The following is a 21,009-nucleotide window of genomic DNA, read 5'->3' on the forward strand; positions in this document are numbered from 1 at the left end:
AAAAATGAAGTACAGTATACAACTGCTGCTGTCTGGTGGTTCTCAAAGTAGGGTCTGGAGACTTCAATGGGCACAAACAACATTTATTCTCATTGTAAAGACACTATTTTGAGCATGTTGTCTAGATTGAGCCATATATAACAAACTATAGATGAAGTTACACAGGACAACGTACATGAAGGTTGGCAGCATTTCCATAAAAATTAGGCCTATTATTATCATTGTTATTATATCTTTTAAAATCCAGTCAGTCACTCCTTTATCTCAAATATCTCAGCTATATAATAAGCCTGACCTTTGCCAAACTCTCTGAAATAAATTACCCATGAGCACCACTACAGTAATGTAAACTTGAACTGCAGACCGTTTGTTCTGGCCCCCAAGGGACCACTATGAGGAGCTGGACTGTTGCTCAACAGCTCGGCTTTGTTTGATGGGAACATTTCCCAGATCTAAATAGGCTGAAATAAATTTCACTTGTTGATGTTGTGAAGCTCCACACGGGCCACAGATGAGTTTTAAAAGATTGGAGCTTCAATGGCTTCTGGCACCTGTATCCACATGTGGGGGGCCCTGGAAGTGTAATTAAGTCTTAATAAATGGGATTTTGAGTAGAGTCATCCAGGTGAGCTTTTTAAGCAAGCTAAAAGAAGCAGTTTGAGATGTGAAAGAGGACAGAGGTTTGCAGAGGGCCAGGACAAAGTGAGATGGCTTACCTGAGGCATTCCAACTATTTTCATTTGTTTCTGTTAAGTCACTTAGGTCTCAGCTCCAAACACACTTGAAAATATAGATGGTGTGGCCAATCACTCACACACACACACACACACACACACACACACACACACACACACACACACACACACACACACACACACACACACACACACACACACACACACACACACATTCCTTACTGTACATGATGTGGTGATTCACACTTTCTCTCCACAGGAGCTCTGATGCAGTTTCTGGCTCATCGGTGTCAACTGACTGAAGTGTGGCACCCAACAAACTGAGCAGATCCCTTAGGGTTTTATCACTGCGGCAGAGTGTGAAAATCGAAGCATAAATACCATAAATCTATGAGGAGGCCATATGACAAACAATCAAAAGAGCAAAACAAATAAATAAAGCAGCATTTGGTGCCACCACCAAAATAACAATAATAATACGATAACATTTTGTTGCCTCTAACAGTAGGCTACTTAAATGATCAAATATTCTCAATAAGTCAAGTAAACTAGCAAATGACCTCAGCAAATGCAATATACCAGTTAATCGATACTTTTAATCTAAAGCAAAAATATTAAAAATGACATTCAGTCTCTCACTCCTTTACTAATAATATAGCTTTACACTTTCCCTATATTATTATTATTTGTATACAAAAAAGAAGAAGAAGAAGAAGAAGAAGAAGAAGAAGAAGAAGAAGAAGTAGTAGTTTTGGTACGGAATGGATCAGACACACTCTCTTTTCCATATCTTAACTGTTAGTGAATTGATAGCGGCGTCAATTTCCCTTTCCATCACCAACCCCCACCTCCACCCATCACACATCCCACCCCTCATCTGCCCCCCTCCTCCCGGCCGGTGGCTGCTTCAAGCTGTCAGGGAAGCAGGCTATAAAGCAGAAAGGGACGGGACTGTGAGGAGGCTGCTGGTGCTGAGGGACGACATACGGTACAGCTGACTGTGCTGTCTTCGGAAAACCACGGCCTGACTGAAACTCGGATGATCTAAAACAGGAGACTTTCCAACTAATAACCACGACTACTTGGATGTAAGGAGGAAACCTACGTTTCCTGAGTTTTTTGTGCAGTTAGTCGCTTCCAAGTCGACAGTGGCTTTCTAAAGTACGCGCTATCGGAAGTTTGCGGGGAATATTTTGTGGAAAGACGCGACGGAGGTTTGGGATGCTGGCTCCCCGCGCGCTCCGCTCTTTGCTGTGCATGCTGAGCTGCGCGTGGCTGCACACCGGAGCGGCCTCGCGACTGAAGTCTCCTGCTCTGCCCATCCAGTCAGAGAGAGAGCCGCTGCCCTCCAAAGGCTTGTCAGGTAAGAGAGACGACATATTTATTTTATAACTTGCACACCATTGTTTCCCGTTATTCCAAAAGTTTTGTGTTTGGCTCTATACAGTGCTATTGTGTGAGACAGTCAATTGAGCCAGCACAAGATAGAAGCAAAACTCCGTTCAAAATGTGTCGTTTTTAATGTGAACAGTTCTGGAAAGGTCGGGTCTATGGAAGTCTAAAGTGACTATACATTTAGAATGAACACAGAGGAGCCTGTCGTCAATTCGGCTAACATCCAATACAACAAGCAGCATTCATTTTATCAACAATTTCACGCATTGAAGCGAATTGCACCTCCTATTGACCCAACACACGCCGAGGGGGGCAGCATCGAGCGCTGATTAACAATTTAAAAGTCCAGATTATTTTTAAAAGAGTGCTATAACTTGATATAACAATCAAGCCGAACTGCAATGAGCACACGATTACCATTCAAAATTACTGTAAGTATGACCTGTACACATATTTTACCGAAAAAGAAATCAGAAGTCTTTAAATTGCGAGATATCTCGACGAAGTTTGTGTTGTGCTGTGTGCGCGCGCCGGTTGCAGGTTATGACCTGGGTTCAGCCCAGTAACTGGCCCAATAGCCCGAGTCGCTAACGCTTTCGAAATATCAGCGCATGACATTTACAGCTGACTTAAATGAACTATTTTCTTAACTTTTCCCACTGTGATGGCTTTGGAAAGCCAACCTGTTTTTCGTGAATTTCCATATTTCCCTCTTGTCTCTGCCTGAGTTGCTTCATGTGTAAACTAGCGGCAAACATCTGAGTCATAACCACAGTGAATGCCATTTGATTCATGTGTGAAAGCCCCTACGCACAAAGCTCATTGCGGTTTTTACAAGGTAACTACTCTGGAGTTCAAAACTGTGGGAACTCCACGTTAACCCCCTCCTTAACGCGTAATTCTATGTTGGAAACTGTAATCAATCGACTTTCCATTACAAGCGCTGGCTCCTCTGAGATGATTTATTTCAGCAGAGACAGAGGTGGCAGGAAAAGCGAGGGGATCACAGTTTGGCTCCCTTTAACTGCATTGGACTGTTTAAAGTGTGTAGTCACTTTAATGAAAGAATAATGTGAACCAGGTTGGTAGCAGTGAGCAAGGCTAGGCATCAGATCGAGTGAAGTTGGCGAGGGGCGACATTACGATTGATGTGTGTGTGTGTGTGTGTGTGTGTGTGTGTGTGTGTGTGTGTGCAGTCAGACAAGGGCTCTCACCACACACACTGCTCACAGGCACTTATCCCATCCAAAAATCCCTGTAATATTCCTGTAGTAACACAGCATGACTAACACTCAATTATGATTTTAGTATAGTAATAATAACGCTAAAAGCTATTTTTATCTCCGGTAACATCAATACACGGTGCAGTCCCTATATATTAGAACAGTGATGTGTTTTGTATAGTTATGGCTGTACTCCAGCACACTGGGTTTCAAGTGAAACAATGACTATGATGTGCTGTCTTTGAGCTTCGAGAGTGTTCACAGACATGTTGGGTGAGTAAGGAGCTGTAGCCCCTTTTTTATCTTTGGGGCTGTTGTGGAATAAAGGATTTCAGTTTTTACATGTTTCATCTGATGTGGATGTGCACTCAAAGCCCTTACTCCTGTAGTCTCTTTCTCATTGTTTCGTTTTTCTTGCAACATGCTGATGAGCCAAAGAAAAAACTGTCCAACTATGTTTGATGTCATAATCCCTTTAGTATGTATGTATGTACAAACTAGCATGAGTTTATTGTAAACTAGTATTTCTCACCCTCTATTGGTTCCTTTGTTTGCATTTACACTGTGCCTTCAAAATGTATTTAATCACTTCCTCAAAGTCTTTTTTTAACAAGGTTTGGCCTACACCATTTCACATATTTCTGGGAATCTCCCTTAATCTTTTGGTGGAAATTTGAATGTCTCCCATGTCTGCTCTGCTCATGGATCATTTAGATGAAGCAGGATGCAAGGTTGAGTCCCAAAACTCACGAGGCATTCAGGGAGTTTCAGTTGCCTCCAACATGCCTGGGCAGTGAGCTATGCAAGATTTATTTGTAGTTAAATCTGAAAACGGGCACAATGGCTCGGCTTGTACAGTTTGTCATTTTGCATGACTGACACTTAATAAAAGCCTTGCAGCTGCACTTTTTCTTGCTCTTTATGCAAGTCAGCTAAAATACCTCAACTAAATTCTTGTTGTATGTGTGCCCCATAATTAACTCTAGTGCAATTAAAAAGGACAGACCTCATATATAATCATATCATTTCAGTTAGTTTCTTGTTGAGAGTGTGTCTGGTTTGGAAAGAGCCAAAAATCGTTATCATAACTATCCGATGTTGCACCCTGAAGACCGCCTTGTACAATGACGGCCATGTGTAATCAGCAGTGTTTGTGTTACAGGATGCTCATTTGGAGGCCGATTCTATTCTCTGGAAGAGACATGGCACCCAGATCTGGGGGAGCCCTTCGGTGTCATGCACTGTGTCCAGTGCTACTGTGAACCTGTAAGTTTTGTCTCACTGTGACTTCTCTCTGTATGTGTCACTCTCACCCAGTATCTGTGCAGTAGCAGGTTGAAGCAGCTCTAACTCCAGATGAATTTGTAATCAACTGTTGCCCCAGAAAGGCAGAATTCTTCACTGTATGTATTCAGATGAGATTTGGTCAATGACAGATGTGTCTGTTTCTCTGTTGTTATCCTGGCAGCAAAAGAGCCGTCGTGGCAAGGTGTTCGGGAAAGTAAACTGTAAGAACATCAAACAGGACTGTCCAGACCTGGACTGTGACGATCCTGTCCTGCTCCCAGGCCACTGCTGTAAAACCTGTCCCAAAGGTAATCATCTGCTGACCCACTCTCTCCACTGTAGCTGTCCCAAATGCATGAAATAGTCAGCTGAGAAAACAAGCAAAGCACAGCTTAAATTGCTCCCAAAGCCTCATGGGAAAACAGCAAAAATGAATTACTTGCAGTTGTTCCCCTCAAGGGCTTCTTTACTTTTCTTCTTTTTGTTTATTCTTTGTTTGATTCATATCTCTATTTTTCTTCCCCTCCTCCCTCCCTGTCTATCTCCGTCTTTCCCTGTTGCACTCACAATTCTTCTGCCCCCCCAGTTACAGTTACAGTTACAGTCGTCGCAGGTCAATTGATTTTCCATTCAGCTGCATCAAATGGACATTTTCTCTAACCAGCCACAACTCAAAGTACCACCCATCAATTTAACCTCATTCACACATTGCCACTTGTCTACACACTGCTGGGCACACAGTTCCACCTTATTAGAGAATTAGAGCTCCACATGCTCACAAACTCACACATACACAGGGTGGGTCTTCATGCTGTGCTGTTATTCAGCAGATTGGGTGTTTTTCTACGCTGTGTGTCTGGTAATGGAATGGAAAGTAAAGGTAAAGCACTGTGTGGACAACACTGTGCTGTGCTGTGTGTGTATGTGTGTGAATTGAATTGGACAGGCCCAGGATTGTGTGTGTGTTGTGGTCAAGTTTTAAGGAAAAGGTTGAGTGTGTTTGTCTTAGCTTTGGCACCAAAGCAGCTAGTATGTTTGTCTAAGTGATGGAAAATGGTGTGTGTGTTTGTGTGTGTGTGTTTTTATGTGCATGTGTGTGTAATGTGGTACACCTGAGGATACAGTGTAAGTGGGGAGAAGTGAGAGTGACACTACCCAGAAGCCCTTGAGTGTGCCCAGTGGAGCAGAGGACTGAGGGAGTGAGAGGAGAATGATGAGATTTGAGTTGTGTGTGTGTGTGTGTGTGTGTGTGTGTGTGTGTGTGTGTGTGTGTGTGTTTGTGTGTGTGTGTGTGTGTGTGCGTGCGTGCGTGCGTGCGTGCGTGCGTGCGTGCGTGCGTGCGTGCGTGCGTGCGTGCGTGCGTGCGTGCGTGCGTGTGTGTGTGTGTGTGAATCAGACACCAAGAAAGAAAACAGACAGTCCAGTCAATCTCAGAAAAGTGCCTTGGAGAAATAAAGTTTAGGTGACTAAGAGCCAGTGTGTGGTTTTCTTTCTCAGGATCATGTCAGAGAGCTCTATTTGGCTGAATGATCACCACTGCATTTGTCACTGTGTGTGTGTGTGTGTGTGTGTGTGTGTGTGTGTGTGTGTGTGCAGTCTACACATTACATCAAGACGCACAGCAGTCTGTGTGGAACAGCAGGTCATTGTTGGGATCGCACGCCAGTGTCACTCCCAATTCTCCTTAAGCTCTTCAGCTACAGGAGACTACCCTGGTTAGTTACCCCTGGCTGAGAGAGAGAGAGAGAGAGAGAGAGAGAGAGAGAGAGAGAGAGAGGAAGTGAGGAAGACAGAGAGAATGCTCTGTAGCCCTCTGACATCCTCCAAATCGTTCCGACTTCCCATCCCCGCTCTGTAATTTTTGTCTTGCCCAACCTGGATTTGTGTACAGTTTCTCTCCGGCTGCTTATGTCCACACCTTTCACACTCTTCATCCACACTGAAAATGCAATCAAATGAAAAATGGAGGTCAGCTGATGATTTATTCTCATCTGTGTGCCAGACTTTGAGGACAATGTAGCAGAATGTGTTTTGAAATGCTTCGGTTCACCTGGTTTACCTTGCCAGATAATGAAAGGCAGATACTGAAAGTCTTTATTAAAAACCAGAACACTGCTACTGCTAACAGTCTTTTTTATCAGGGAATATAAAGACAATGAAATATATTCCTAGTACAAAATGTTGACATATTTAAAATGACAACTGACATTCAAAGGCTAACAGCCATATATACTGACAAACTGTGCATAGAAGTATAACATTACACAAATCTACAGTGTATAAATCTCACTAATATCAACAGTACTTACTGTAGCAAGTATCTCTGTCTTAACTTTTTTCCTTCTGCAGGTGTGGATGACAAGAAACAGACAGACTCTGTGCTGGACAGCTTTGAATATTTCCATGAGAAGGGCAAAGAGAAGGAGGATGACCTCCACAAATCTTACAATGACCGATCCTACCTGAGCTCGGAGGAGGTGGGTCCCGGGGAGAGCCGCACTGGTGAGTAGGAGCACCCACAGACAGATGGACAGACCACCAACACGCTTACATTAGAGCGCAGTGGACTGCTATTTGTAACGCGGGCGTAAATATCTGTACATAATTAATGAAACTCTAAAGATGATACATGCATCACAGAATGCATTCACACGGGGCTCCCATTCATGCATCACAAACACACAGGATAATAAAATTAAGTAAACAGGAATACGTATGATGGCATATGTTAGTAAGCACCTATATAACACTCTCTCTTCCTGCAGACTTTGTAGCAGTGTTGACAGGAGTGATAGACTCATGGCTGCCCAGCTCCAGTGGTGTTGCCAGAGCTCGCTTCTCTCTGACCAGAACGAGCCTGACCTTCTCCATCACATACCAGAGGTAAAAAACACAGTGTCACAGCTAAAACGACTACTTCCTTAAATATTTAGTGGCATTAGTCCCTGATGGTGGTGCTCTCCTCCTCCTCTGAACAGCCTCAGCAGCATCACTGCTCATCTTTTCCTCTTTTCCAGCTGTTCTATTGTGTATCCCAAACAGATTTGTGTTTAGATTCTCCTATATAAAACACAGCACAAGCTCTGTGTTGTTTCTACCATCATTTTGCTGAAGTGGTCAGCATTAAAAGTACTAAAATTAGGTTGTTGAAAACAATTATATGTGAAATGTTTGTCCATTCAATCTCTTGGTCTTCCCTTACGTTTCAGAATGAGCCGCCCCAGCAAAATAATCTTCCGGGATTCAGATGGGACCACTGCTTTTGAGTACAGAGTCCCCAAGGGACAGTCAGACATGGTAAGGCATCACATAAGTAGAAAGTCATCTCTTGCTTCCGTTGCTTGTGTCGGTGCTGCTTTCATTATGTGTGCATGTGTGTCTGTGTGTTTCCTGAGAGAGGTGAGAGGTACTGGTGTGAAGAATGTGCTCACTGTTCATACCCGCTCTGACTTTATGCTCAAGCTCTCTCCTATAACTCATTCTGCGATAATAAACAATAAACACACTCGTAGACACGCACACACATATAGAGTGACATTTCCTTTCTGCTTCGTTAGCTCTTTCTAAACATCGCAGTCTGATTGCAGTAAACATCAACACACACTCACTCAAAAGGTAACATGAGGGAGAAACCACTCTCCAGTCAGAGGAGTACAACACTGAGTTTAGTTAAAGGCCAATATTATCCTGATAAATCAGTAAACTGATATGTTGGTGTAACAGTAGTACCCATGCATGCATGTCCACATACTCCCGAAGGTCTGGCTCCATCACTACACATCATTTCCTGCCAAGATACACACATCTCCTCATTCCATTTCAGACCAGAACACTCAAACACTGTTGAGCGAGGCAGGAGCCCCCTAAATACAGGTCCCAGAAATTGGCCTATTATTATTTTTAGATAAATGTCAGTGTCAAGCACCAGAGGACCTTAGAGAAAACACTCCAGTGCAAAAAAGGAAGAGGGCGGCCGGAGGGGGGGTTTGCTGGACCAAAACTTTTGGAAAGAGAATTTTTCACATGTTACATCACTGCTTAGCAGGGAGACAGAGAGTATCGCTAATTAAAATGGAGATTACCCTTGAACTGAAAGTTATGAAGTGCCGGCACGCTGCCACATTTCTTCCCTCCGCTCTCAGGGAGAAGTAGCAGTTTTATGCTGAAGGTTTGCAGCAGAGGGTTGAGAATACAATCAGATGATCTGATGTATTTAGCAGATGTGCATGTGATGTCTGTTTGGATGTCTGTGTGCCTTTTTCATTTCTGAGAGATATATCAAAATATTTGGAGATGACTACTGCAGCGATACTGTGTATTACCTGCCTGTGTCTGTGTGTTCCTATAGATCTGCGGGGTATGGAAGAACCTGGCTAAGCCCGTAATACGACAGCTGCAGTCTGAGCAGATGCGCATCAGCATGACGTTATCGACGAGCAGACGAGACGAAGTGGAGGGGAAGATCATCAAACACAGGGCGCTGTTTGCTGGTATGCGTGCTTGTTGGATATTGTCCTGATCCTGATGGATCATTATTTTTTGTTAAGTTCCTTTAGACACAATAAACTCAATATTTAAGCACTGGAATTGTATACGTTCTCATGTATCTTAAAAGGCCCTTTGTGGATTAATGCAGCTACAAAGTGTGGGCTTTGTTTACAGAGAAGTATTTAGATCAAAGTCCTGTAAGAAAATGCAGATACTCAATATGGTAATGTGCATGTGTCTTGTGTACAGAGACATTCAGTTCCACGTTGACATCGGAGGAGGAGAATTCAGGCATGGGAGGCATCGCCATGTTGACGCTCAGTGACACAGAAAACAACCTCCACTTCATCCTCATCCTTCAAGGCCTCATCAGACACAAAGACAAAGGTGAGAAGTCAGACAAAGAAGGAAGAGACGGTCGTCACTGAATTGTAGAGAAAATTTTAGGTTTGACGGTGAGAAAACTGTCTCTGTGTCTCCTCAGAGCCCCTCGTGGTGCCCATCCGAGTCCAGCTTGTATACCGTCAACACATCCTGAGAGAGATCCGCGCAAACATCACCTCTCACGTGAGTAACATAACCATGGTTTTCAGTTTGGCATGGCGTTTTCAAGGCTGATACCAGCAGTCGAAGCTGTTGTAAGAAATATTTTTATCTTCATGCTTGAGAATTCTTTAACTGTTCAAAAAATAGACATACTCTGTGTTTGCCACAAAGTATCTGGAAAAACAATAAATCAAAAAACCCAATATTCAGCCCGAAATAAGTGGGAGGTTTTAGGGAAAAGTCCTATCTGGGACAGACGGTGAATTTAAGGGGTGACTGGAGGTTGTTGTCGGTTAGGAACATATGACACAGCAACACACTCACACTCCTGGTTCCCCCCACCCCTCCTCTCCCAGACGGATGTGGTTTGGTCACCACATCCCAACGCTGTTGTTGCCGCCGCTCTGATCACAGTTAACTGCCCTGAGACATGACAAGAAAAAATGGATGAAGAGGAAGAGTTAGGGGAAAACAAGAGAAGAGAGAAAGTGTGTGAGAGGAGTTCTTGCAGGAGACAGATGTGAGCGAGGGATGAGAGACGCAGAGGAAAGAGTGGAGAGACTGGGGAGGTAGAGAGGATGGACTGCGTACACACTCCTCACACATGTCAGTGGTTAGTGGTCTGTGGGCTGAGATGGATGGAGGGAGGAAGAGGAGTGATGAAAGGCGGGTCTGTTTTGAATTCTGCCAGGAATTGCGTGAAGGGCCGATGCGCCTCTTTCGAGCCTAGCGGTGAGAGACACCGTCCGTGAAAAATATGTGAAACTTTTGAGCTCAGGAACTTGCCACATGACCCCTCAAAGTGTCCTTGAGCTAGATGCTGAAAGCCAAACCACTCATTTTAAGTCTAACTGAGAAACAGCATATAAACAACACAATGTAGCCGAGGAGGATGCTTGCCTTTATTTATTTCTAAATACACTCATACATAAGCAAACACACTTGAGTGTTGCTGTTCTGCCCGATTTACACAAAACCCCAACATATCCTTTTGCATCCTGCTTCCCTCTCAGTAGTCTATCCATTCAGTTTCCCCAACATAAGTCACCTTCCCTCTGCCCAGCCCCTTCTCCGTCCCCACTCTGTTTTGGCTCCTCGCTGTGTGGATTTATGGTACAAGTATATTTATATTGAACTGAGGCCCTGAGGTCATAAAAGTAACATTTCTTCAACACGCTCGTACATCTGTCCTATTAATCCCACATTTCTCAGCGTCCTGACCAGCCCCTCCTGCTTTCTCAGAGTCCAGTCTGCCTGCTTGAAATTAAACCTCGCTCAATATGAAACATGCTCAGGCAATGCAAGTCATATTTTTGCCCCAGGTTTAAGCCTGCGCTTCTGAGAGCAGTGATTTCAAATCATGTGTTTTTAAGTAATATAGCAGTTTGTATTCTTAATGGCTTTTGACTTTGTGGTACCTTTGTGATTGTTGAATTAATCCTGTCTTGAGGAGATTTAACTGTCCAGGGATCTGTTTTGCTCTCTTTGCTCATCTCATCTTTGTTTGGTATAAACTGAGGGGATAAATTCATTTCAGTCGGAAACATGGCACCACTGTGTCTTCCGTCTAACGAAGTTGGGGTTGGTTACTCTGGTAACCTGTCAGTGTTGTACTAACATCATGTCAGCAAGATCTTAATGGCACAGTAACAGTTTTCATTTCTGGTACTGAAAAGGCATTGATTACAATGGAATATGGTTTTATATTTATCCACTTGTTGATCTAACCGTTTCAATCTGTACAGGATCCAGACTTCGCGGAGGTGCTGACAGACCTGAATAGCCGCGAACTGTTTTGGTTATCTCGTGGTCAGCTGGAAATCGCCGTGGCAACAGAGGGTCAGGATCCCCGGCAGATCTCTGGCTTCATCACTGGCAGGAAATCTTGTGACAGTAAGTGTCCCCTGCAGTCAAACACCTTAACACAGGTGAAATGAAAATGTCTTTTCTTGTCTCTCTTCACATTACTCCGGCAAGGTGAAACACTGTAGAGGCAACAAACTGCCGAGAATGTATTTGGCTTTGTAGTTGGCTTGTTCTTGTCCATCTGTGGCTGTTTTTGTCATTCTCCTCTATAAATACTTGTTCTCTTTCTCTGTGCCTCCATCCTTTCAAGTCTTATCGCTGGGGGAAAACCATGTTTATAGACCTTCTGGTGGACTTGGTGGCCCACCAAGACTGTGTATGCATGTCTGTCCATGTGTGTTTGTGACAGACACAAAGAAAGACAGACAGAGGTTTTAGGAATGCTGTGCACAGCCCAATCGTCTGAAACCGTTAAAGCATGCACACATGGTCTTTTCATAGGACGCATACTTGAACGTGATCATTGAACATCAAGGTGTTCGGCACTTTGAAACACCCTGAAAGACGCTTTTATTGTCTAACATACACAAATACCTGCACACAAACAGACACAAATAAACACAAAGATGTTTTTTTAAGTCCAAGTTTTACACACCAAAACAGAGTGGTGCTGCCAAGGTCACAGTCTGCTGGACCTGACTCTCCATGCTGGTGTTCCAGTGCTGTGATTAACAGCTTGACGTTATGTGTGAAGAATTCAAACTCAACACACTCCTTTCCCGCTCTCCCTCTCCTTTCTCCCCCTTCTCTTTCCCGCTCTCCCTCCTTTCTCCCCCTTCTCTTTCCCGCTCTCCCTCTCTCATTCTTTCACTCTGTCGCTTCATGTCTCGAGCCCATCCCATCTTTGCCGTCATTCCCCCTCTCTGGCTTTTTTCTGTCTTCGTGTCATTTTCAAAATGTTTCTGTGCACTTTTCTCATCCTTCTCTCTTACTCATTCCCTCCTGTCGTCTCAGCTCAATCTTCCTAAGCCTGCTGCATTCAACAAGGGTTACCTCATTCCAAGGCTTAACCTTGGGTGGGATTTTTGTGTGTGAGTGTGTGTGTTTGTGTGCCAGACAGTGCAACAACATGTATGTTTTTGGCCCCTTGTGCAGCACACAGTTACACAGGCAGCAGACACACCTCCTGATTAGAGGTTCAATCGAATCTGTCCCCTCGATGACTCTTTCTTGGAGAAAGGGGTGACATTATGGGTATGTGGCTTCGATGTGTGTGCGGTTGCAGAACGTGAGGGAATGTAATGAAGCCACCTTCCTCTCCCTCCTTGATCCAACCAGCAAATTTTAACATGACAGAAATCATTGCCTCATCTCGCATGCTGTCAGGCTTTACTATGGTTTAAGGGAGGGAAACTCCGAGGGGAAAAGTGATGGTTGGAGATAAGTCATTTGAGCAGGAATGTACTCTAAAGTGGATTTTTGATATTAATCTGTCTTTGTCTGGCACAGCTATTCAGAGTGTGTTGTCCAGCGGTGATGCATTGACGCCAGGGAAGACGGGAGGCGTGGGATCTGCAGTGTTCAACCTCCATGATAACGGCACACTGGACTACCAGGTATGGATTTGTCCACTTTGAGGGAGATTGTTTGACTTTTTTTTTAGGATTATAGTTTATGATTATAAACTTACACCTGGGGATGTACTACACATTCACACACAATTATTTTTAAGATAACTAGTATTTAGTTCTTTTATCTTGTTGGTCTGGTCAATTATGGTAGAACACTGTAACTGGCACAAAAAGTCAATAAACCACTAGCCAGTCCTCTATCCAAAAAGATGAATGTCACAAGTCTCACTCAAAATGAGTTTTATGCAGTCTCCTCCACAAAAATGGGATTGAAGTCTCTGAACAATAAAAAACCAGGCCAGAGCACATTAACATCTTTATTAGTACACTTTTCCCTTTGCATTGGCATCAGATTTCAGATCAAACAATCCACAACACAAATAACAAATCATTAAATAAGGATCCCCTCCAGACATGTTTTAAGACATATAAAAAAAGACAGAATTTATGAACATGCAAGTTTTGTAAATGATATAAAGAGTTTAACTGCTGGACACTATATATATTCCACTTCACTGAAAAGCTTTCATGACACACTTGTGTAAGTTGAATATTGGACCACGACTGGATTCCAAACTTGTTTCCTAAACTCCAAAGTCCTGCTGGTACATTCTCCTGTCAAACTCAGATTTCAGCAGCTGAATGTGAAAACAACCTTCAAGTGACCAACTCTACACATACATCATTCTGCAACGAAACACAAACATCCAAATGAAGTGACGATAAGCAAGCACAGCCGAGGAGGCTTCAACCTTTTCTCCCTCCCTTTCTCCAGGTTCAGGTCGCAGGTCTCACCAGTGATTTCGTTGGCCTCACTATTGAGTTGAAGCCGCGGCGGCGAAACAAGCGCTCTGTGCTGTATGACCTGACGCCGGAGTACAACAAGGCCACAGGCCAGGCGCAGGGCAGCTGGAGTCGTCTGGAGGCTCGACACATCCACATGCTGCTGCAGAATGAGCTCTTCATCAATGTGGCCACGACACACAGCCAGGAAGGGGAGCTGAGGGGGCAGATTAAGGCCCTGCTCTACAATGGCCTGGAGGCACCCAGACATGGTACAGATCAGTGGAAGCAAAGGAGAGAGAAGGGCAGGGGTGGCATTGATGGGCTGGAGGTCATAGAAACCATAATATACATAGAAATACATGCTTTAGATGCTACAGCTTTCTAAATGCTTTCAAGCCCTGGATGCACACTTCATTAAACTGTTATTAATGCTTCTTTCAGACTTGCCCGTTCCTCTGGCCGGCCACTTTGTGTCTCCACCAGTAAGAACTGGCGCCTCTGGCCACGCCTGGGTGTCGGTGGACAAACAGTGTCACCTGCATTATGAGATCATTGTTGCGGGCCTCAGCAAGGCAGACGACCTCACTGTGAACGTCCACCTCCATGGATTGGCAGAGATTGGAGAACTAGATGACAGCAGCACCACTCACAAGAGGCTGCTGACTGGCTTTTATGGCTCTCAGGTACATCAGTACACACACACACACACACACACACACACATTCAAATTAATGCAAATATGTGCACAGATGGACACAAAATCCATACATACAGAAACACACTCAAAGACACTCTCCTCTCCTCCAGGCTCAGGGAGTGTTAAAGGACATCAGTGTTGAATTATTGCAACACCTGGACCAAGGAACAGCATTTGTCCAGGTCAGCACCAAGATGAACCCCCGAGGAGAAATACGAGGACGGGTATGTAAACAAAAGCTACAACATTACATTCATTTGTGTTTCACATTTTTCAAGTTCACTATTCAATTTGAAATAGTTTCCTTTGTCAGATAGAGCAGATTTGCTCTGAGGCTTGGAGAGTTGCCAGTTTTCTGAAACATTTCCACGAGTCTCTCTTTTCAGCAAAGTATTTTAGTCTCCCAATTAGAGGCATCAGTCCTGACAGTATTGATTTTTTGTCATGACGAGTACTTAAAGATAGGGAACTTTTTCATAAACGATCAGTATTAAATACAGAAAATTACAAATTGAATGCAAAACTTTGGACAAGTCACATAATTGCTTTACAACCACAACACAATGACCTTATCCTCAAATCTGTTTTACTATTACAAGACAACCATAACACGATAAAATGATAATAGTGCAAGCTAGTATACCAGCACAGCAAGACCCAAAAAGGAGGGGTTAGATTAGTTAGTGCTCAGACTTCTAAAAATAATTTGAGGGCATTAGCTATAGTTGCACAGAGCAAATCTTTTAACAATGGTCATGCTGCAGAGTGCTAAACTGTCAGAAAATGCCTCTAAGAGGTTGGAACCATGTCAAAAAATCAGTTTGTAGCCCCAAGCGTAAGAGTCCTTGCGGTCTCGTTTGACCATCTGAGTGGTTATGTGCCTGTGTGATTGCTCATTTAGTGCTTACCAGCCCACACAAACACACACTTTCACTGGCAGGTGCTGTCTGCCTGGAGAGACTTTGTTGAAAAGTAAAAGTTTTATTGCAGCTCAGAAGCACACACAGGCGCAGACCACAGTCGCCCACAAACGTATTTGCGGCTTTGCAGGTGTAGTGGTTGATGAGGTCTTTGAGGCTGCCAGGTACTAACAGAGAAAGTGATGACACACACACACACTACAGGGTTCAGCTGTTTTAATAGCAAGCAGGTCCAACACATAAACAGCCATCTGCTCGGGAGCACAGAAACGCTCCATTTAGGAACAATTAACAAGTCAGCATGACACCAGCCTTGAGTCAGGTGTGGCCAACAGTTCTCTGATGTCCTAACCGTCCTTTCTCTTTTTCTCTTTTCTTTGCCTCTCTTTCTTTCTCCTCCCCTTCATCTCAACATATTTCACCCACCCTTACATCTTCCCCCTGCTGCCTTCTTGTGTTTCTTTCATGCTCAACACCTTCATCTATCTCTTCTTTTCATTTCTTCACTCCAGGTCCATGTGCCAAACAACTGTGAGTTCGGGACCAGAGGGGATGTGGAGGAGGCTGAGTTTGACGACCTCTTTGTGAAGGATCCCGAGGAGCTGAAGAAAGACCCCCATACCTGCTTCTTTGAGAACCAGCACCATGCTCATGGCTCCCGCTGGACTCCCAACTATGACAAGTGTTTCTCCTGCAGCTGCCAGGTAAACGCCAAACGCGAAGGCAGCAATTCAAGCTCTTTGTTCTCTGTTTTGGCACTGAAATACTAAGGCATGTGAAGAGAAGCTGGGAAATAAATGAGTTTGCGGTCTTTGGGAATCACATCAAGGATTGGACCTAACTTCCTGCATGTTTTCTGCAGAAGCGAACTGTGATCTGCGACCCAGTCATCTGTCCGGTGCTGACCTGCTCCCGAACCATTCAGCCTGAGGACAAGTGCTGCCCCATCTGTGATGGTGAGACAGAGTTTGGTTGTCTGTGACATATATCAATGTATGTGATGTCATGTTTTACAGGGGTTGAGTTCCTGTTTGCGTGCAGATTTTATTGTTTGGGGTGAATTCCCGAAGCGCTCCCCACACCAATCAAAACGTTGAAAACTAATTTGTTTTTTATGTGTCCATTTCCTTTTTCCCGTTCAGAGAGGAAGGAGCCCAAGGACATGAAAGCCCCAGAGAGGGTAGATGAACATCTTGAGGGTAGGTACTACCTCTCCTCTCTCTGACTTAGCTTCCCTCTGATTCTCTTTGTTTTTTCTTTTACAATTTATCCTTCTTTCTTCTCTTGGATTGTGTCTTTTTCCATCCTTGTGTCACTATACTGTATTTCTTTCATTGAATTTCCACTCAGTTCCCCTGTTAAAAGTCATTTGGGCGTTTTCCTTCTGGCTGTCCTCAGTAACCTTGTTTCTTTCCTTTCTCTCAGGTTGTTATTTTGAAGGAGACCAGAAGATGCACGCCCCAGGAACCACATGGCATCCCTTTGTACCTCCCTTTGGCTACATTAAATGTGCTGTCTGCACTTGCAAGGTAAATATACATCAATAATCCCACCCACATCTGGCTGGATTTACTTTCCCAAAAGCCGTTAATGGATCATTTATCTTGTTTTAGACTCCAAAGAAGCTGAGGCAGAAATAAATTTCTCATCAGTTCAACCTTGGGGAATGTTCAGACTTTTCAACTATTTATGTGGAAAAAAAGCTATAAGTCAGCAGCATTTTATTCTTGAAAAAAAGAATTTCCACTAACCTGCTGCTAACGTTGCATTACATCCACAGGGGTCTTCAGGGGAGGTACACTGTGAGAAGGTGACATGTCCGGTGTTGACCTGCAGTCATCCTGTGAGGCGTAATCCCTCCGACTGCTGTAAGGAGTGTCCAGAGGAGGACAGGACTCCTGCAGGCCTGGAGCACAGCGACATGATGCAGGCAGATGGCCCAAGGCACTGCAAATTTGGCAAGAACTATTACCAGAACAGTGACAACTGGCATCCCTGGGTACCGCTGGTGGGGGAGATGAAATGTATCAACTGCTGGTGTGATGTAAGTATTGTGGGTGACAGGAAACACTTCCCAAGTGCAAATATTGTTAGTTTGCTGCAATTGGTTATGAAAATAACTTGAAGGTATCTCATTAGAAATGGAGTGAACTGAAACCTTTTCATTACAGTAGTAAACTGAAGAATCACAGTTTTAAGGAAGTTCAAACATAATTCTTTTAACTTTGAAAGTGCTCTGATAAGGATGATCTAAAGCCTGCACTTCAGCAGATGTGTTGAACTTCTTTCATCTAATTAAGATTCTCTAATCAATATTTTAATCGGGCTAATTGCAGTATGTAATGTGTGTTGGCATCTTTCAGCTCATTGTTTTGCTTTACAACCGGCAACTTCACTATTTGGTTCACTCTCGCCACTCTCATAGAAAGTTTCCAGATGCAGCAGGTCGATTTTTTTGAAAGCTCCGATAGACCTGCCACAAAACCGCAGACAGACAAAGTTAGCAACCAGATGGTGACCATAGTGGAGCGTTTAACAGCTAAAAAGCTTTTTCTCAGGAGCTAAAATGAGAGCGTACAAATGGCCATTTGACATTGAGCAGTTTCTGGTTCAGTATGCAGCGTCTATGCCTGTACTTCCTCACATCCTGACATTCCTGTCACATTGGAAGAAGCTTTGCGATCTGGCATTACAATGCATGAGATGAGTATCCCTCCCCATCTCACACTGGTGGACATTCCTGTCATACTTGTGTCTCTTTCACCTGTGTCTCTACATTTTGCTTCTTTTCACAAACTCACCAGTTTCTTCTCTTCTTCTCCACAGCATGGTGTGACTAAGTGTCAGAGGAAGCAATGTGCAGTACTGACCTGCACCAACATCACCCGCGGAGAGGGCACATGCTGTCCTGAATGCCTTGGTGAGCAGCAAACACACAAAACAGCAGCAGGTGCTAGACTGATATATCTGAGCATTTTACAAGGCAGCATGCTTTAGCTCAGATCTGATCCAGGTCCCTTGCTGGCCACTAATGTAATAACAATGTGCAAAATATGCTGTGAAACACCATTCATTTATACAATCATTTACAAAGTTAGCTGACCTGCTTAATGTTTGGCTTTCAGTCTTTTTTCCACTCTGACATGAGAAAAAAATCTGATTTGAAGCTGTAGCCCCGAAAACCTCAAACCACATCAGTCAAACGCAGGAGAAAAATCCTGCTAATTGGGTTCTAAATAGATGTTTCTGTTCTCCATAGATTCCAAAGAGGAAGACGACCTGATGGTGAAAGTTCCAGAGAAAAGGCAGACCTGGAGACACTGATCTGTGGGGAGCCACACACCCTCTTCTACCCATTTAACCCACACACCCACTCCGATGGACCCAAACCCAGATCTGCACACTGGGTCTTCCCTCTTCTCCTCCCCCCTCGCCCCACACCCACCCTGTTATCAGCTTCAGGATTGTAATGAACAGTGAAGAGCAGAGATGGAGGAATAATAAAATACAAACAGAAAATTTCCAAAGACTCATAAAGTGAAAGGATGAAGCCATGAAGAGGACCAGCCAGACTTCAGGAGGCCCTCTGCCTCCTGCCTTGCATTTTTGCTGGAATTTTTTTTTGCTCAGTTCTTCAAAACAGCTCAACAGGACAAAAGGTGTAAATGTACAAATATAACACAGCCATCAGTGGGATTTTCTTTCTGTCCAGCTTTGCTTTGAGTAGCAAACTTTGGTAAGATTGTGCAAGTTGTATTTCATTGACAGGGCTTCTTTTGAAGTACAGCCATAGCTACTGTAGCTCTCACTGCTCTCACTGGATAGAGAGAAAAATGTTGCTTCACTCTGTATGAATGTGTGTGTGTGTGTGTGTGTGTGTGTGTGTGTTTTACCAGTTAAGAATACAACTAATCGGCAATACAGAAACACACTAAACTTCCTGGGTGGCACTGTACAAAAAAACCTGGAAAAAGTGGCGTTCCCCGTCTCTTCAGCCAGTCCGCAGCTTCTGTTTGTTGTAAGATTCAGCTGGATGTCCATCATGGAGGCATCAGGATCAGTGCTACGTCATTGGAAGAGAAGCTTGGAGCGGCTTGTTGTTATTTCAGCGTAATACTTACACAAACACGAGCTTTGCCTTCACCTCCTGTTGATCTTGTTGCTTCTCTGCTTTGGTTGTTCCTGTTTTGAATTAAGTAATATTTTATGAATTTTTCTATCATTGTTGTTTATGAATATGAAGCTGGTTTGTATTTTGTATTTATTGAATGGTGTGGAGACAAAATAAAAAGATGTCCGAAGAAAGAGGGAATGCCTGTGGGTTTGTTTTGGATGCTGACACTAACCAGCTTCCCCTAATGATCCCTCCCTTGTTCCCTTTTTGCATTTGTTTCCTGATTTTTCATCCTTGAGATTTTACTTTTCCACTTTGTTGCCGTCTTTCTCTTTTTTCCCCTTTGTGTTTTTCTTTCCTTACAGTGCTTTTCCCATATAGAGCTGTGATTACAGAAGAGTGACAAGCCAGACTGACCCAGCTTAATCCTATGCTTTTGGTTTCTCTTTCTCCATTGCTCTACCTCTGCCTCGTTACACCCTTCATCGATTCCCGACATCGTTTTCTGTGCTTTTTTTTCCTCTCATCTGTAATTTTATTCGCTGTTGCTCTTTTCCTTTCTCCTCCAATCTCTCATCATTTCATTTCTTGTTGTCTTGCCTCCATTTCTTCTGTTTACTCCATATATAATTTATTTCCTTCCCCTCCCTCCCTTTCTGTTCTTTTCTTTTTTCTTTTCTCTCCTTTCCTTTTCTTTCCCTCCTCTCCTTTTCTCATTTGCTTTCCTCCTCAGACCACATGTGCTCAGCAATGATTTGTCCCTGACATACCTCCCCATGTACACACAGAGTGCAGACAGACTGAAACATCAACACATATTCACAGATGTACACATGTACAAACTCCTGAATCAGGAACACACACATTGCCAAAGGGCAAGCAGAATTCTTTCCAATACATGACACACATACACACACTGGCACACATACATCTGCTACTGCACCCTGCTGGCCAAAACACAGCATTACACCAAAGGCGCCTCCTGAAAAGCAGCTGGCTGACAGCGTGTCTGATGGCACCTGTTGACCTCCTCCAGGCACAGAGTGTCTGTGTGAACACACTAAAGGCATGTTGAAAAGTCATCATCGGGCCAGCGGGGAGAGGTGCAGGGGGGTCGTCAGAGCCGGATGGTGGAGGTCAAAGGTTAAGCACTCTGAGCTATAGTCCATGGCTGCCTGTGAACAAGCGTAAGATGTGTAGCAGCCTGAGCCCTGCATCTACAGATATATGAGTGTGTGTGTGTGTGTGTGTGTGTGTGTGTGTGTGTGTGTGTGTGTGTGTGTGTGTGTGTATTCATGTAGTACGCAAGTTATGGGGACAAATATCTGTTTACACAGTCACATTGTGGGGACAACTAGCATGAACTCTCTGGACAGCCCAGAACACTTTTCTCTCCACTTTTCCACAGAACTCTCTCAACA

The 21,009-nt window shown here is 43.8% G+C and overlaps 1 protein-coding gene across 1 annotated transcript; it reads left to right on the plus strand.

The window, feature by feature from the left end:
* Positions 1-1,648: 1,648 nt before the first annotated feature.
* On the plus strand, positions 1,649-19,356 carry chrd (chordin). The gene is made up of 21 exons (XM_070970331.1): positions 1,649-2,058; positions 4,476-4,579; positions 4,782-4,908; positions 6,950-7,102; positions 7,366-7,483; positions 7,810-7,897; positions 8,949-9,090; positions 9,338-9,475; positions 9,573-9,655; positions 11,380-11,527; positions 12,950-13,056; positions 13,847-14,126; positions 14,299-14,540; positions 14,665-14,778; positions 15,987-16,178; positions 16,337-16,430; positions 16,617-16,673; positions 16,900-17,003; positions 17,255-17,518; positions 18,301-18,394; positions 18,734-19,356. The coding sequence occupies exons 1-21, from the start codon at positions 1,917-1,919 to the stop codon at positions 18,796-18,798; spliced, it is 2,856 nt and encodes a 951-aa protein (XP_070826432.1). The 5' UTR covers positions 1,649-1,916; the 3' UTR covers positions 18,799-19,356.
* The last annotated feature ends 1,653 nt before the right edge of the window (positions 19,357-21,009 follow it).

The sequence above is a fragment of the Chaetodon trifascialis genome, chromosome 9 (genome assembly GCF_039877785.1).
Source record: "Chaetodon trifascialis isolate fChaTrf1 chromosome 9, fChaTrf1.hap1, whole genome shotgun sequence".
Lineage (NCBI taxonomy): Eukaryota > Metazoa > Chordata > Actinopteri > Chaetodontiformes > Chaetodontidae > Chaetodon > Chaetodon trifascialis.